The 17,565-nt window shown below is 52.6% G+C and overlaps 1 protein-coding gene across 3 annotated transcripts in view; it reads right to left on the bottom strand.

The window, feature by feature from the left end:
* Positions 1 to 2,399: 2,399 nt before the first annotated feature.
* Positions 2,400 to 17,565, bottom strand: part of LOC134338748 (rabenosyn-5) — a 31,202-nt gene continuing 16,036 nt past the window's right edge. For all 3 annotated transcript variants that reach the window (XM_063034791.1, XM_063034792.1, XM_063034790.1), the window contains exons 7-12: positions 16,879 to 17,120; positions 12,444 to 12,514; positions 9,507 to 9,593; positions 8,955 to 9,057; positions 6,899 to 7,000; positions 2,400 to 4,185 (exon numbers count right to left, since the gene is read on the bottom strand). In XM_063034791.1, the coding sequence (XP_062890861.1) occupies positions 3,310 to 4,185; positions 6,899 to 7,000; positions 8,955 to 9,057; positions 9,507 to 9,593; positions 12,444 to 12,514; positions 16,879 to 17,120 (1,481 nt within the window). In that variant the 3' untranslated portion in view covers positions 2,400 to 3,309. The remainder of the gene's footprint in view (positions 4,186 to 6,898; positions 7,001 to 8,954; positions 9,058 to 9,506; positions 9,594 to 12,443; positions 12,515 to 16,878; positions 17,121 to 17,565) is intronic.

The following is a 17,565-nucleotide window of genomic DNA, read 5'->3' as shown; positions in this document are numbered from 1 at the left end:
GGGATCGAACTGCGAGGTTGCCAAGTTTGCCGACACAACGAAAATATGTAGAAGCGACTTGTCACAATGAGGATGTTGTGATTCTCCAGTGGCATTTACATAGAGAACTTGTCCAACATGCCCATAACCTTCCTCTGTTCCTTAGCCTCCTTCCCTTTCAGCTAGATCGACAAATTTATTTCACTTCCCATTCCAGCTCCAATTTCATTCTCATTCCAATTCCCAATTCATTCCTATTCCAATTTAATTCCCATTCCAGTTCTCATTCCCATTCCCACACCAATTCCACTACTGATATCATCCCCATTCCAATTCTTTTTTCTCTTTGTTCTTCGAACTGTTTATTCCCCTCCATTTGTGCTGCCTGACCTGCTGAGTTCCTGCAGCATCCTGTGTGTGAAGCTCCCTTTCTCCGGGGGTCCACTGGCATCTCTTCAGCCTCTTGCACCGATTACCTTCCAGCTTCTCATGTCGTTCCCTTTCATTCCCCACCCACTTACTTACCCCTCGACACCTGTCAGCTTGTACTCTTCACCCTCCCCCAGCCACCGAAAAGAAAAGTGTCAGTCGGGGTCCTCCAGGGTCGAAGGTCAGCGATCCCAGATGTTGGGTCAGCGGGTGCTCAGGAGACCAGCGAGACCAGGGTCAGCGGTCTGCATGGATGAGAAGCCCTACCTCCTGCCTCCAGGTCCCCAGGGTTAGAGGTCCATGCAGGTCCGTGATGCTGAGGCCCGAAAGTCAAAGCCCTCATTGGCGAGTCCTGGGGGGGAGTGAGCTGGGACTTTTCTCTCTGGAGTGAAGGGCGTTCAGAAGTGGACTTGATGGAGGTGTACAAGGTGATAAGAGGCATAGATCAAGTGGACAGCCAGAGACTTTTTCCCCCGGAGTGGAGGTGGCTACTACGAGGGGGGTATCATTTTAAGGTGACTGGATTTAATGGGGGATGCTGGAGATATGTTTCTCAACACAGAGTGGTGGGTGCGTGGGGACAATTACGAAACTCTTAGGCACGTGGATGACAGAAATGGAAGCCGTGTGGGAGGAAAGGGTTAGATTGATCGTAAAGCAGGATAAACGGTCAGCACAACATTGTGGGCCGAAGGGTCTGTACTGCTCCATGTTAAAGCTCGCTATCTCCTTCCTGTACCCCAGCCCATCACTATTTGGGATACGGCCCACTACGGTGGTATCATCTGAAAGTTTGTAGATGGTGTCCTGAGTGTACAGGGACGAGAGTGAGGGGAGGGGAGCCGCTGAGGACACAGCCGTGTGGAGCACCAGTGTTGAGACTGATCGTGCTGCCCCTCCTGACCGAGTGTGGTCTGTCAGTTCAATTGCAGGAGAAGGAGTTGACTCCCAGGGTTACAAGTATAGAAGGCAGACTTGTACTCAACAAGGAACCGTATCAGATCGATTACAAGCATGTGGCGAGTGTGATCGATCGCGCAGGGATTCGACTGGGCCTCCTACGCGTGGAGGGCTCCCTCTTTTTCACGCAGGGTTTCGAGTGTGCGTTTTGGTCTCACTGGGCTTGGTCCATACTGTAAGTTGCCCAGCGCTCGCTATGGCTGACAGGGAGATGGGACGTCCATGGAGGGGTAATGCCGCTGGCAAAGGAGCCTGCCACGTCCATTCCGGGGCAGATCACTCACCTTTAGTCTGCTCCAGACACTCAGCTCTCACCTGGGGCTCCAAGTAGCTGTTTGAATGTGACAGCGGCCGCACCGTGTAACACCCCTACCACAGGTGGGCTAAACCAGGTGAGGCTAGACGGCGGCCTCATACCCCGGCGGAATGGGGGGACGAGATCTACAGTGAGATCCAACGGCCAGGAAGGCGGTTCTGCAACGCTCCATGGAGAGCGAACGGCCTGACAAGGCACAGGAGCTATCATGGTCATCCACTGCAACCAAGGAAGACCCCAGTTTGTGTTCAAACCACTGGACATGGACTTCCAAGGTCACGAGTTGGGAACTGTCCCAACTCAACGGTTTTTCCATTTTTAAAGCTCTCCCGCACAGGCCTCCTGTAAGATACGATGGACTCAGTATAAAAACTTCTAATCCTCTGGTTGTCACTCCTGCTGTGCATACCGGTGCTAATTAATCAACAGTGGGGCCCGCCAGGAGACCAGGAACACATTCCAGATGGTGGGCATGCAGTCACCGCACACCCTCCATGGTTCAGTGCCCGGGGGGGGGGGGGGGGGAGTCAGTCACTGGCAGGAGAGCCCCACTCATTCCCCATACCCATCACCTTCCTCCTGTGAAGACACAGGACTGGCCGGACAGGCGAGGCTTCACAGACATCCCCGCCACTGAAATGGTTCTGACACCCGCGAGCAGATCGCAGACCTGACAGCCAGTCGCACAACGCGCCCGGATCCGAGGGAACGAAACAGCCCACGACACGTGTCCACTGTTTGAACATTTACTTGCGAGAATCTAGTCATAACATGATCGATGTTCAGTTATACACAGATAGCATGAATGCAAGAGTGTTCCCCACTCCCACCCGTGTACGGTCATCCCTCCCAATGGAACTCCAGCAAGAGTGTGTGTGTGAGAGAGAGAGAGAGAGAGAGACGGGGGGAGAAATGAGGGGAGAGCGACAGAGGGATCGAGTGAGGAGGGAGAGGGAGAGGAAGGGGAGGGGAGAGGATGAGAGGTGAGGGGAGGGTGAGAGACAGAGATAGCAAGAGGGAGATGGAAAGAGCCACAGAGAGAAGTGAGAGAGATGCAGACAGACAGAGAGAGTGATAGACGCAGGGAGAGGGTGAGACAGACGCAGAGAGAGAGATGCAGAGAGAGACGCAGAGAGTCAGTATGATGGACGGACCAGTAATACAAGGCTGTCAGCCCTCAGGAGTGCAGGTACACTGCAGGGAGTGGGGAAGGGGTGCAGAAGGGGGAAGGGGAAGGAATATCCTGGTTGAACGTTTGTTTGTCCGAATGTCAGAGAAGGCAGGTTGGGGAGTCGGGCACCAAACCCGGCGAGGGACCAGCACAAGCGGGCGTAGAACGTGCAGTGTGATGGGGAAACCGCAGGCAGGGGATGGGAAGCTGTCGACGAAGCGAACTGCTCCACCCCCCCCACCGCTCCCCGCGTCGTAGTGTAACGGCCAAATGGCATCCCCTCCCACGGCCACAACTGGTGAGAGGGCATAGTAGGATCCCAGAAGGGATGGTGCCAGCCCGGTCTCGAGGGCACAGAACAGGACAGGACCCCTTCCCCAGCCCCGTCCTACTGGGGAACTCAGGGGGCCACGGCATGGGGGCAGATCCCTCCGCCAGAGGCCGATGGAGGTGGTTAGCGTGGCCGGCGGCGTCCCTGCTGGTGTTCCAGTGCCCTGCGCAGCTCAGACAGGTTGTCCATCAGGCTGGCCACCTCGTCCAGACGGCCAGCCTGCTTGGCGTCGAAGGCGAAGGCCTTGATATTGTCGATCTGCTGCCTCAGCAACTCCTCCTCGATCTCCTCCTCCTCCTCTTCCTCGAAAGGGTTGGAGGCCTCTGGTTTGCCTCGCTGCTTCTGGACGTGGTTACGAGGGCCAGAGCCCTGCTCAAAGGGGTTGGCCAGACAACTGTCCTGGCTGACATGGTTGCCGGGACAGCCCTCCTCCTCAAGGGGGTTACCGGGGTGACCCTCCTCCTCAAAGGGGTTTGTGGCCACCATGAGGTTGCCAGGGTGACGCTCCGCATGTAACTGGTTGCCGGGGCAAGAGTCCTCCTCAAAGGGGTTGCCAGAGCGACACTCCTGAACTTGGTTGCTAGAGCGATGCTCCTCCTGGAATTGGTTGCCGGAGCAATGGTCTTCCTCAAAGGGGTTGCCAGAGCGACACTCCTCTTGGACCCGGTCGCCGAACCGACGCTCCGCCAGGATCCGGCTGCCGGGGAGGGGGTCCTTGCGGCCGTGGCCCTCGGCTTGCCCGCTGCCCATCCAGCCGGGGGCACCGGCCCCCTCTCTCCGGCGCTGGGCCTCCAGCTCGCGGGTGAGCTGGTCTAGGTTCTCCTCCAGCGCCAGGGCCTCGCTCTGCCTGCCTGCCGCCCGCGCCTGGGCCAGGAAGTTCCGGATGTTGTCGATCTGCTCCAGCAGGGGGTCCTGGGGCTGCAAGCCCGGCCGCTGGGCGGGGGCCAACGGTGAGGCCAGCCAGCCAGTCTCTTCACCCACCGTCACCCTGCTGGGACCCTGCGGAGGAGGAGGCAAAAGTAAGAGGAGGCTCTCCATGGTGATGGGTTTCCAAGTTCGAAGTAAATTTATTACCAACGTACATACAAGTCACCACGTCCTACCCTGAGATTCATTTTCTTGCAGATGTTTACTATATTCAACAGAACTTACGAAAAACTGTAAAGACTGAAAAACACCAGTGTGCAAAAGACTAACTGAAAATATAAATCTGAGAATATAAGTTGAAAGTGAGTCTGTAGGGTGTGTAATCAGTTCAGTGTTGGGGTGAGTGAAGTTACCCATGCTGGTTAAGGAGCCTGATGGTTGAGGGGTAATAACTGTTCCTGAACATGGTGGTGTAGGACCTGAGGCTCCCGTATCATCTTTCCAATGGCAGCAGCGAGAAGAGAGAATGGCGTTCGGTGCTCAGTGCTGGGGAGGGCTCTGCCTGCGACGGACTGGGCTGTATCCACCTCATTCTGTAACCTTTCCTGTTACCGAGCAGAGGAGAATCGCCAGACTGTTTCAAGGCGACAGTAACTCATAACCACGCCTTACAGCAGTGGTGTTCAGAATGGCATCTCTGATCGCACAACACGTCAAACCGTGAAGATGATGGGCTAGCAGAAGACCACGCTGGGTTCTACTGTAGTTAATGATGTTGCCCCTGAGTATAGGAGGACGACTGAAACCTGGCTGAATGGTGCCACTACCACAACTTGTTGATGCCAGCAAACCCGAAAGAAATTATTACCGTCTACAGGAGGGGCAAAGCAGAGGTCCATCAGCCAGTCCCCTTTAGGGGATCAGAGGTGGAGAGGGTCAGCATCTTTAAATTCCTTAGCATTATCATTTCGGAGCATCTATCCTGGGGTCAGCACGCAAGCGCGACTACGAAGCGCCACTATTTCCTTAGAAGTTTGCGCAGATTCGTCACGTCATCCAAAACTTTGACAAACCTCTGCAGATACACAGTAGAGAGTATCCTGATTAGCTGCATCAAGGCCTGGTATGTAACACCAATGCACCAATGTTCAAAGAAGTGGTGGATATGGCCCAGTTCATCACAGGAAAAGTCCTCCCCCATCACTGAGCACATCTACAAAGAGCGCTGCCACAAGAAAACAGCGTCCATCATCAAGGACCCCCACCACCCAGGCCATGCTCTCTTCTCACTACTGCCATCGAGAGGAGGTACAGGAGCCTCTGGTCCCACACCACCAGGTTCAGGAACAGTTATTACCCCTCAACCATCAGGCTGCTGAACCAGCGTGGATCACTTCACTCACCCCAACACTGAACTGATTCCACAACCTGTGGACCCACTTTCCAATCTACAACTCATCTTCTCAGTTTTATTTATTTGTATTTTTTTGTATTTGCACATTTTATCTGCTTTTGCTTGCACATTAGTTGTTTGTCAGTCTGCGTGTGTCGTTTTTCACTGATTCTATTGTATTTGTTTGTGTTACTGTGGATGCCTGTAAGAAAATGAATATCAGTTTTGTACATGGTGACATATATATACTTTGACAACAAATTCATGATGAATTGGAGACAAACTATATGTTCTTGTTTATCTGTTTTTCTTCACTCGTGATCCCAGCAAACTGGAAACTCTACAGAAACCATCTTGCGTTTGGATTTTGTAAAAATATTTACATTTCTTTATGATCGATCCGAGTCTCCAATTGACAAACCCTCCCCACCCCACCACCCCCGGTCTTGGAATCCTGGGTATAAAAGACCATCATTAAGACCACCCCCCCCCCGCCACTTCAACCCCGTGGACGCAGAGTCAAATGGATGAGAGGCGTGGGTCGGGAGATAATTTTTTCCCAAAAGTAATGATATATGCCTAAGGGGTCTGTTCCAGAAGCTTTTGCTCACCAGCCACAACCACCCCCCCCCACCCAGTTTATGGATCCCAGATGGGAGAGGATCCGGGAGAAGCTCCCTCACGGTCTTACTGACTGACAGATCCCATAAGGCAGTAGCAGTAAGACAGGGTTATAGGCATTGCTTGTGCTGGAGGGGCAACAGCGGGGCTGGAGGGGTGAGAAGACCGGGGCTGTCCCAGCCCCAGAAGATTCGGCAGACTCAGACTGTCCCAACCCCACGGTAGAGAGGCCAAATACCTTCCTCCCTTCCTAATCCCTACTCGGCCAGTACGACAATGGCAAATGACAAATCCAATGGGGAAATGGGGTGGGGGGGTGGTGAACGACACTCCCAGAGATTGTAGGAGCGTGTGAGGGTCCAGTTGGAGCACAAATAATACACAGGAAGTGCATGACAGGGGGATGCGGGGGAAGATGGAGCACCTCGTGTGGGTGGCGTCACAGTAGGGACAAATGGCCGAGTCCGGGCAGTGCGGGTGGGGACAGGGAGGGATGGGGAGGGCAAACAGAGAACATCACGCACTCATGCGCCCTACACTGACCCACCAGAGCAGCCAGGAGAGTACACGGAGGGGAGAAAGGGAGACATCCGCCACTCACCCACGGGAGGCACATGCCAGGCACGCACCCACCCACCCGCCGGAGTGCACAGAAGGCTGCGCACTCACCCGCCAGAGTGCACGGGAGAAGCGCGCTCCTGCCACCAAACCGTACGGGTCCAGCCTGCCCCCTCCCCACCGCTGACGGGTTTTACGAATTATGGCGGCTGAAAACGGAGGGACAAGAAATCCCAGCCCGGGATTCACGGCGCCCCTACCAGCCCCACCTACCTGTCCCGTGGGCGGGACGCCCAAATCCCTCTGCCTTCGTTTCTCCTTCAGCTCTTCCAGTTTCTCCAGGCTTGGGAGACTGGTCAGGCCCAGTAGTTTCTCCTGAGGGCAGAGGAGAAGAGGGGTGGGGGAGAGGGGGCAGGGTTAACTCATCAGTCCTCCTCTCGTGTTCTTCCCAACCCCACCCCCACCCACAATGCTACTGGCAGTAGTGGGGATCGAGACAGCCTTGGCCAACTTAAAGGGGTTCAATCCAGAAAAGTTCATTCAGGAAGCCAAACCTGCGTTTGTTCATTCGTTACGTGCCTTGTCGTATTAACGTGGGCGATAATGATTGTTCTTGGCAAATTTTTCTGCAGAAGTGGTTTGCCATTGCCTTCTTCTGGGCAGCGTCTTTACAAGACGGGTGACCCCAGCCATTATCAATACTGTTCACAGATTGTCTGCCTGGCGTCAGTGGTCGCATAACCAGGACTTGTGATCTGCACCAGCTACTTATATGATCGTCCACCACCTGCTCCCATGGTTCCCACGACCCTGATCGAGGGGCTAAGCAGGTGCTACACCTTGCCCAAGGGTGGCCTGCAGAGGGAAGGAGCACCCTACACCTCCTTTGGTAGACACATATCTCCACCCCGGCACCATTAACCTGGGCAAGACTATCAACAAGGTTGGATTCTGTGCAGTGTGGAGGAATGCAGGGATCTCAAGGTCCATGTCAATGGGTTGATAGAATGGCTAAGAAGGCATGTGGCGTGTCGGCCTTCGTTATTTATTTATTTAGAGATCCGCGCCAACCAGGGCTTTCAGACTCCACAAGCCACACCCAGCAACCCACCTATTTAACCCTAGGACAATTTACAATGACAAATCCACCTACTAAGTGGTACAGCTTTGGACTGTGGAGGAAACCCACGCAGTCACGGGAAAGGACATACAAATTTGCTTACAGAGGACGCCAGAATCCAACTCCGAACTCAGACACCTGGAGCTGTGACCATGTTGCGTTGACCGCTACGCTACTGTGGCACCCCATTAATCGGGGGACTGTGTTCAAGAGCCCTGAGGTAATGTTGCAATTCTATAAAAACTCTGGTTGGACCACACTTGGACCATGCTTAGTTCTGCTCGCCTCATTGTAGGAAGGAATTGGAAGCTTTAGAGAGGGCGCAGAGGAGATTTACCAGGATGCTGCCCGGATTAGAGAGCACATCTGATGAGGAGGGGTTGCAGGAGTGAGGGTTTTTGTCTCTGGAGTGCAGGATGAGAGGCGACTTGATAGAGGTAACAGGACAATAAGAGCCATAGATCGAGTGGGCAGCCCGATGCTCTTTCCAAGGGTGGAAATGGCTAATATGAGGTGGACGCAATTTTAAGATCATTAGAGGGAAGTATTAGGGGCATGTCAGAAGTATTTTTTTCTCCTGGCCAACTCCCACCCCGTGGATGGATGGGGGGGACGCAGTTGAAGGGAGTGTGAGGGAGTAAATAGTGGCTGGCAGCCAGCACAGACAGGCCAGTTCATTGTTTCATCTTCTGCCACATTGGAGGAGCAACACTTCATATTCCGTTTGGGGAGCCTCCAACCTGACGGCATGAACATCAACTTCTCCAAGTTCCAGTAACTGTTTTTCTCCCTTTGCTCTTTTTCAATTCCCCATTCCGGCCCCCTTCGTACCTCTTCTTCTCACCTGCCAATCACTTCCCCCTCCTTCCCGTTTCCCCCATGGTCCACCCTCCTCTCCTATCAGGTTCCAGCTTCTTCATTCATCCCTCCCCCACCCACCCACCGAGCTTCACCTGTCACCTTCCAGCTACCCTCCTTTTACTTCCTTCTGCCCACCACCTTCTTATTCTGGCTCCTTCCCCCTTCCCTTCCAGTCCTGCTGCGTTGACTGTTTATTCCTCTCCATAGATGCTGCCTGACCTGCTGGTCCCTCCGGCATTTTGTGTGTGTCGGAATTGGACGAAGGGTAGGTTTCCTTGTTGGACTCCCCCCACCCCCACCCCAGTAACTAACTTGGAACGTTAGATCCGGAATTCCCGCTGCACTCACTTGTAGGAAGTGGGCGGCCGAAAAGCGGATCATCTTCTGGAGTTGCAGAGCCTTGGGATGCGGAGGGGGCTCCCCACTCAATCCCAGCGAGGCCATCTTCTTACTGTAGGAAGCAGAGGGACAGAGTGAATGCCGGGGGTGGGGAGGGGGATGGAGAATGAAAGGACACAAGGAGGATTAGCCCAGCAGACAGGAGGGAGGAGGGACTGGGGAAGGAGAAGGGGAAGAGGAGCTGCCAAGAGAATTAGGAGTCGGTGACTAGTGGCGTTCCACGGGGACCGGTGTTGGGGCCTGCTTCTGCTCACGTTATATGTCAATGATTTCGATGGCTGAATTGATGGCTTCGTGGCCAAGTTTGCAGACAATATGAAGGCAGGTGGACTGAGATGGATTGGGAGAATGGGGGAGAGGGTGACAGACAGAGTGAGGGAGCATGAGAGGGAGAGCGTGGGGGGGTGGGGAAGGGAGGGAAAGGGGAAGAGCAAATGAACACACATAAGGGGCGATCCAGGGAGCTGGTTGTGGACAGGCAGGGTTGAACAGGGAGCCTACCTGAGAAGGTCGATGCGTTCGTACAGCTTCATCAGTTCCATCCTCAGCTGAACTGCCTGCTCCAGTCCGAACGTGCTCTCCCCCGCACTGCCAAGAGGCGAGAACAGGACCCCATCAGCCAGATCCCCACACAGCCCGCGACTTCTCCCTCCCTCCTGTCGCAGCATCAGGGCGCACACCACCAGCCCACAGCATAACCCAAACCCGTCCCATCACTCTGGGTGGTCTGTTAGTCTGAGGGACAGAAATCTCCTCCCTCAGCTTTTGTCTTCCTCTAATTTCTCACTCCTTCACTCTCTTTCCCACTCACAGGTGACTGGCATTCATTCTCTCCCTCTCCCATTTCCCCGTCTCTCTCAGTATCTCTCTACTTCCTCCATCTCCCTGTATCTCTCTGTCTCTCCCTCTCTATATGCCACCTCTCCCCCTTCTCTCTCTCCATCCCTCCTCTCTTTATCTCCCTCCCCTGTTTTGTGTGTGCCCATGTAAATTATTTATTTAAGGTTCAATATGTAGTACATTCAGAGATGCTCTTCTGCACACCACCATTATAACATGGTTGTCGGAGTTACTGTCACCTTCCTGTCAGCTTGAACCAGTCAGGCCATTCTCCTCTGACCTCTCTCATTAACAAGGTGTTTTCACCCACAGAACTGCTGCTCACTGGATGGTTTTTAGTATTGCACCATTCTCTGTAAACCCTAGAGATTGCTGTGCACGAAAATCCCAGGAGATCAGCAGTTTCTGAGATACTCAAACCACCCCTTCTGGCACCAACCATCATTCCACAGTCAAAGTCACTTAGATCACATTTCTTCCTCATTCCGATGTTTGGTCTGAACAACAACTGAACCTCTCGACCATGCATTGAGCTGCTGCCACATGATTGGCTGATGAGATACTTGCATTAACAAGGTGTACCTAATAAAGGGGCCATGGCCTCCAGTCAGACACACGTGCCGAAATTCCTCAGTCCCCTGAGCCTCTTGAAGAATGCAGAACATAGAACGGTACAGTACCGACCTTTTAATCAACTGTAAGATCAAATGAACCCTTCCCTCCCAAATAACCCTCCATTTTTCTATCCTCCATGTGCCTAGGTAGGAAGGAAAGGTGTGTCGCATCCGGAGTTTCTCCGGTTTGCAGACGATTTCCCTCCACGCCTCTCTGACGTAGTGGGGAACCGCGTACGAGGCAAGTTACAGCAGTGGTTTGCCATTGCCTTCTCCCAGGTGAGTTTCCAAAGAGATCACCAGCTCATAACCTAGCACGGATGGAAAGCGTGCAGGGGAGCCGGCTGGATTCGAACTCGGGACCTTTCGTCCCGAAGTCCGGCACTGATGCCACTACACCACCAGCCAGGTTGTGCCTACATAAGAGTCTTCTAAATACCCCCAACATATCTACCTCCACCACCAGCACTGGCTGGGCGTTCCACACACTCATCACTCTGTGAAAAGAAAAACCTACCTCTGACATCCTCCCCATACTTTCCTCCAATCACCTTAACATTGCTCCCTCTCATATTTGCTATTTCTCCCTGGGAGAAGTCTCTGGGTGTCCACTCGATCTGTGTACACCTCTGTCGAGTCACCTCTCTTCTGATGTCAGTATCATTCTGGCAAGTGTGAGGTGTTGCCATCTGGAAGGTCAAATGTGAGGGGGAAATGGCAGGACCCTGACCACCACCCCTGTACGGAGGGGTCTCTGATGTACAGACGGCTCGGTACGGCATCTGCTCTGCCTGTGACCACAAGAAATGGCAGAGAGTTGTGGACGCAGTTCAGCACATCATGGAAAACATCCTCCCCTCCACTGACTCTGTCTCCGCTACCCCAGTAAAGCAGCCAGCAGAATCAAAGACCCGACCCACCCTAGACATTCTCTTTTCTGCCCTCTCCCGTCGGGCAGAAGATACAAAAGCCTGAAAGCACGTTCCACCTGGCTCAAGAACACCTCCTACCCTCATTGTTATAAAACTACTGAATGGTCCCCTAGTATTCTTTACTCAGAGTGGTAGCTGTGTGGAACGAGCTTCCAGCAGAAGTGGTAGAGGCAGGTTCAATATTGTCATTTAAAGTAAAATTGGACAGCTATATGGACAGGAAAGGAATGGAGGGTTATGGGCTGAGGGCAGGTCAGTGGGACTAGGTGAGAGTAAGCGTTTGGCATGGACTAGAAGGGCCGAGATGGCCTGTTTCCATGCTGTAGTTGTTATACGGTTAAGATAACATGGACACTTAATTGCTTCATGCACCCAACACCAGCTCCTGGCCTTCACATGTGGCTTAGCTACTAAGTCCAGTGGAACTGTCTCTGCTGACAGGAGAAGGGGCTCAGACAGGTTATTAGCGCCTTAAAGCCAGTCACTTCGGGCAGATGAAGCTCGTGGTTGGCAGCTCATCTAGAAGAAGGAAAACTCTGATCTCAAACCCCTGCTGCCTCGCGGCTGTACCCACTCATGGGGGAGGCTTCAGAGGTAAACCCTGAGGGGAAGCCTGGGGTTGGATTCCCGAAGGCAGTCCTACGTTGAGTTCAACGCTGCCTGGCATCTCCTGCGATGCCGCTGGTGCCAAACAATCGGTCTCTGCCGTTCCCTTGGATTCATCAGCTGCGTGGAGAGGGGGAGCCTGCTGCACGGGCAAGAGCTTGCTCTCCGTATCGGACTGCCCTGGCTTGCGGATCATGTAGGCAGCTGGGATGCAACATCCATGGTGGACCCTGACCAACAGAGGGCCTCACATACTAACAGCATACAAGACGAGCTTTTCCCTGCAGCTTGGTAAGATACAAAAGAAACAAATCTCCGGGCTCCCGACTGGGGTTGAAGATGAATGTCAGCTGGCAGTTTGGCAACAAGTGTACACACAAAATCCGTTGACAGGATGCAGGACAGACCCACCCCACCTCACCCCACAACTCCTAATGTATACTTACTTCAGTGAGTCAGCCATCTTCCCGTACTTGGGGGCCAGCTCTTCCACCCGGACAATGCAGGAACGCAGTTTCTACAGGGGAGGGACCGTGCAGACAGACAGGATCAGAGAAAGACCGAGTTTCCCCACCCAGCCCCGTAAGGCCTCCGACCCCTTAAGGCAGCCGTAACGCTTCACCGACTGAATGACAGAAACTGGCCTCCATGGGTTACTGCGCATGTCCTGGGAGGATGCGCGACATGGGACGCTGAGAGGGAGCTTTACTCTGTGTCTGACCCCGGGAGTGTGTGATGAGACGGTGTTGAAGGAGCTTCACTCTGTGTCTGACCCCGGGAGTGTGTGATGGGACGGTGTGGAGGGAGCTTCACTCTGTGTCTGACCCCGGGAGTGTGCGATGGGACAGTGTGGAGGGAGCTTCACTCTGTGTCTGACCCTGGGAGTGTGTGATGGGACGGTGTGGAGGGAGCTTCACTCTGTGTCTGACCCCAGGAGTGTGTAATGGGTTGGAGAGGAGGGAGCATTAACAGCAGACCAATCAATTCGAAGAGAGAGAGAGCTTCGCACAGCTCGGGGAGAAGAGCTTAAAAACAGAGCATTTTGCAGGGCTCGGTGCATTAGCAGCGGACCAATCGATTCGCAGTTTATTAGCAGGAGCTAATAAAACTAAAGCAGGTCAAAGCAGAGCGGCTATTGTCTGAGTGAACCAGTGTAAGAGTGGGAACTTGAGGCTTTGGCGAGGAGGCACAGGTAAGTAGCAGACAGGCTTTTGTGGTGGTTGAATAAAAAGTCACTAAATTACAGCTAATTAAATAAAGTAGGGATGATGCAGGATCAGGTGATGGTCTGAGCTGTGGACACCATTGTGGTTCCTGGTGACCACATCTGCAGCAAGTGTTGGTTGCTCGAGGAACTCAAGATCAAAGTTGATGACCTGGAATCTGAGCTTCAAACACTGCGGCGCATCAGGGAGGGGGAGAGTTACCTGGATTCTCTGTTTCAGGAGGTCGTCACACCCATTAGATTAGCTGCCTCAATTTCGGTCTGTGGTCAGGGACAAAAGGGTGAGACTGTGAGTGAGGCCGGTACTGGGAACCAACAGACAGTGCTGGAGGAGCCTCAACCCTTGAGCTTGTCCAACAGATCTGAGATTTTTGCTCCCTGTGTGGATGAGAGTCGGGGCTGTAGGAAGGATGAGTAACCTAACTGTGGCACCGTAGCTCACGGAGCCATTTAAGAGGGGGCAGAGAAGGGAAATGTAGTGGCAACTGGGGATAGTATAGTCCGGGGAATAGACAGAGTTCTCTTTCACAAGGACAGAGTGCCTCGAAGGCTGTGTTACCTGTCTGGTGCCCGGGTTCGGGACATCTTTTCTGACCTGCAGAGGAATTTGTACTGGGAGGGGAAAGATACGGCTGTCGTGGTCCATGTGGGTACCAACAACATAGGTAGAATGAGGGAAGAGGTTCTGCTGAGGGAATTTGAGCAGCTAGGGACTAAATTAAAAAGCAGAACCACAAAGGTGTAATCTCTGCAAATTGGCATGGGGTCAATAAGATTAGAGTTAAATGTGTGGCTGAAGGATTGAGAAGTGAGTTTGAGTTCATGGGAAATTGGCAATAGTATTGGGGAAGGAGGGAGCTGTACCAATGGGACAGGTCTCACCCGAACCGTGATGGGACCTGAATCCTAGCGAATTGCATAACTAGGGTTGTGGATAGGGCTTTCAACTAAATAGTTGGGGGGGGGGGTTCCAACAGATTGGAGAAATATGGATAAAGTAAAGTGTGGATAAAGATAAAGCAAAAGAGAAAAGTAAGGGTGGAGTGAAGAAAAGTCAAGTGCAAAAGAATAAAAGATTACACAACTTTAAAAGCACAATGAGTGTAAGGGCACTTTATTTGAATGCCCGCAGTATTTGAAACAGGGTCAGTGAACTTGTGGCACAAATCAGTACAAAGGGCCATTACAGAGACGTGGTTGCAGGGTGGAGAGGATTGGAAATTAAATATCCAAGGATATCAGGTAACATGCTATAATATTGAGAGATAATACAAGATCTCAGGAGAAGAATGTTGAGATTAGAAATAGTAAAGGGAGAAAAATCACTGGTGGGAGATGTCATCCGTGAATGCATCCATGATGGCTTTCTTGAACAGCATGTTACTGGACCTACAAGGGAACGTACTACCTTAGATCTGGTCCTGTGCAATGAGACAAGTAAAATTAGTGATCTTGCAGTTAGGGATCCTCTTGGAAACAGTGATCACAGTCTGATCAAGTTTCTCATATAAATGGAGGGTGCAATAGTTCGATCTTATGCCTAAACAATGGAGACTACAATGGGATGAGGGAGGATTTGGCTGGTGTAGACTGGGAACACAGGCGGGACGGGAGAGGGACAGCGGAAGGCTTTCAAAGGGATTTTTCACAGTGATCAACAAAAGTATATTCCAGTTAAAAGCAAGGACAGTAAGGGTGGGGAGAGCTAGCCTTGGATAACTAAAGAAATAAAAGGAGGCAGCAGACTAAAAGCATGTACATACAAAGTTGCCATGTGTAGTGGGAGACTGCAAGATTGGGAAAACTTTAAAAAGCAACGAAGAACCACTAAGCGTGCAATAAAGAAAGGGAAGCTAGATTATGGAAATAAACTAGCACAAAATATAAAAATAGATTTTAAAAAGTTTTTATAATTATATAAGGCAGAGAAGGGTGGCTAAAGTGAACGTTGGTCCCTTAGAGGATGAGAAGGGGAATTGATATTGGATAGTGTGGAAATGGCCGAGGCTTTGAATGACTATTTTGTGTTGGTCTTCAAGGTGGAGGACATGTCTAATATGCCAAAAAGAGATGTTATGGATGTGATGGGAGGCAAGGACCTCGATACAATAGCGATCACTAAAGAGGCAGTGCTGAGCAAACTTGTGGGCCTGAAGATAGATAAGTCCCCTGGTCCTGATGGAATGCATCCCAGGGTACCAAAAAAAATGGCAGAAGTTATAGTAGCTTTGGTAATAATTTGTCAAAACTCTCTGGACCGTGGGCAAGTCTTGGTGGATTGGAAGAGGGTGAATGTTACACCACTGTTCATAAAAGGATGTAGACCAAGGCAGGTAACTGTAGGCTGGTTAGTTTACCATCTGTAGTTGGGAAAATGCTTGAAGCTATCATTAAAGAAATAGCGAGGCATCTAGAAAGAAATGGATCCATCAGGCAGACGCAGCATGGATTTAGCAAAGGCAGGTCCTATTTGACAAACTTACTGGAGTTCTTTGAGGATATAACAAGCACAGTGGATAGAGGGAAACAGATGAACATTATTTATTTGGATTTCCAGAAGGCGATCGATAAGGTGCCGCATAAGATAAGGATGCATAGAGTTGGAGGTGATGTATTAGCATGGATAGAGGATTGGTTAACCAATAGAAAGCAGAGAGTTGGGATACATGGGTGTTTCTCTGGTTGGCAATCAGTGGTGAGCGGTGTACCGCAGGAGTTGGTGCTGGGCTCACAACTGTTCACGATATACATTAATGATCTGGAAGAGGGAACCGAGTGTCGTGTATCTAAGTTTGCTGATGATACTAAATTGAGTGGGAAAGCAAATTGTCCAGAAGATGCAGAGAGTCTGCAGAGATTTTTTTTTAGGCATCCATTAGTCTCGTGAGATCATGGATTTGCGCCTTGGAAGGTTTCCAGGGTGCAGGCCTGGGCAAGGTTGTACGGAAGACCAGCAGTTGCCCATGCTGCAAGTCTCCCCTCTCCACGCCACCGATGTTGTCCAAGGGAAGGGCATTAGGACCCATACACCTTGGCACTGGTGTCGTCGCAGAGCAATGTGTGGTTAAGTGCCTTGCTCAAGGACACAACATGCTGCCTCAGCCAAGGCTCAAACTCGCGACCTTCAACTCGCTAGACAAACTAGGGGGTTGCCAGGTGAGACGGGGGAAGGGGGTGCCGAGAGAGACGGGGGGGAGGGAGGTTGCCAGGCGAGACGTGGGGGAGAGGGTTGCCGGGAGAGACGCTGGGAGGGGGGTGCCGGGAGAGACGCTGGGAGAGGGGGGTGCCAGGAGAGACGTGAGGGAGGGGGTGCCAGGAGAGATGTGGGGGAGGGGGGGGTGCCAGGAGAGACGTGGGGGAGGGGGTTGCTGGTTGAGATGTGGGGGAGGGGTGCTGGGAGAGACATGGGGGGAGGGGGGGTTGCCAGGAGAGACGTGGGGGAGGGGGAGGCAGCAGGAAGGGTGGGAAGAGAGATGAGGGAAAGGGTGGGAAGGGAACGGGGAGGGGTATAAGGGAAGGGATGTAGTGGAATGGGTTTGAAGGGAGGTGGGGCAGAGGAGGGAAGCAGTGAGAGGGAATGTGGGGAGGGGGAGGGAGGGAAGTGGGAGGAAGGGTAGGACTAATGGGTAGGTGAGAAGGCTAGTTGAGAGTGGTACCTGGTAGAGCTGGCAGATGACGGGCGAACTCTCCCTCTCCTCCAGCCTCCTCTCCTGCCTCTCGAGGATGCTGCAGCAGTGCCCACACGAGACAATGCGGTCGTCCTCGCTGTCCTCCAGCAGGGAGCCCACACTCGACACGCTGGACCTCCGGCTGCTCTCCCCTCCACTCGGCATCCGCTCTGACCCCACCGGCGCACTCCCTGCTGTCACTGAGGCCCTCACCGCGCTCGTCAGCTTCTCTACGCCGGAGAGGGAAGGGGAATGGGGGCAGGAGTTAGGGATCCTGGTCACTAGTTCATCCTTGTCCCCACCACATCCCCCCCACCTCTTGTCCTCCTCCCAAACCCTCCCACCACACTCACTAAACTTGCCCTCCTACCTCTTTCCTTCCCCTTCCTCTACCATAAAGCGCTCACTACCCTCCGTACATTATCCCTTAATTCACCCCTTCCACCATTCCCCTCTTCTTTGCAACGTCTGTTCAATCCTCACATCCTCCCAAAATCTTCCCCCACCTCCCACATTTATCCTCACCTCCCCTACTCCTAATCACATCCATCCCAAACCTTCCCATCTTGGTCTCCATCCTCCCCTGCACCACTGCCCCAACTGTTCCCTATGACCCCCTCTCCCCAGCACGTTCTCATCTGTCCTCCCACTCCAATGGACCACAAGTCCACAAGA

This window comes from Mobula hypostoma, chromosome 28 (assembly GCF_963921235.1).
Source record: "Mobula hypostoma chromosome 28, sMobHyp1.1, whole genome shotgun sequence".
Classification (NCBI taxonomy): domain Eukaryota; kingdom Metazoa; phylum Chordata; class Chondrichthyes; order Myliobatiformes; family Myliobatidae; genus Mobula; species Mobula hypostoma.
Note: the sequence above shows the minus strand (reverse complement) of the source record. Positions and strands in the feature narration are given on the sequence as shown.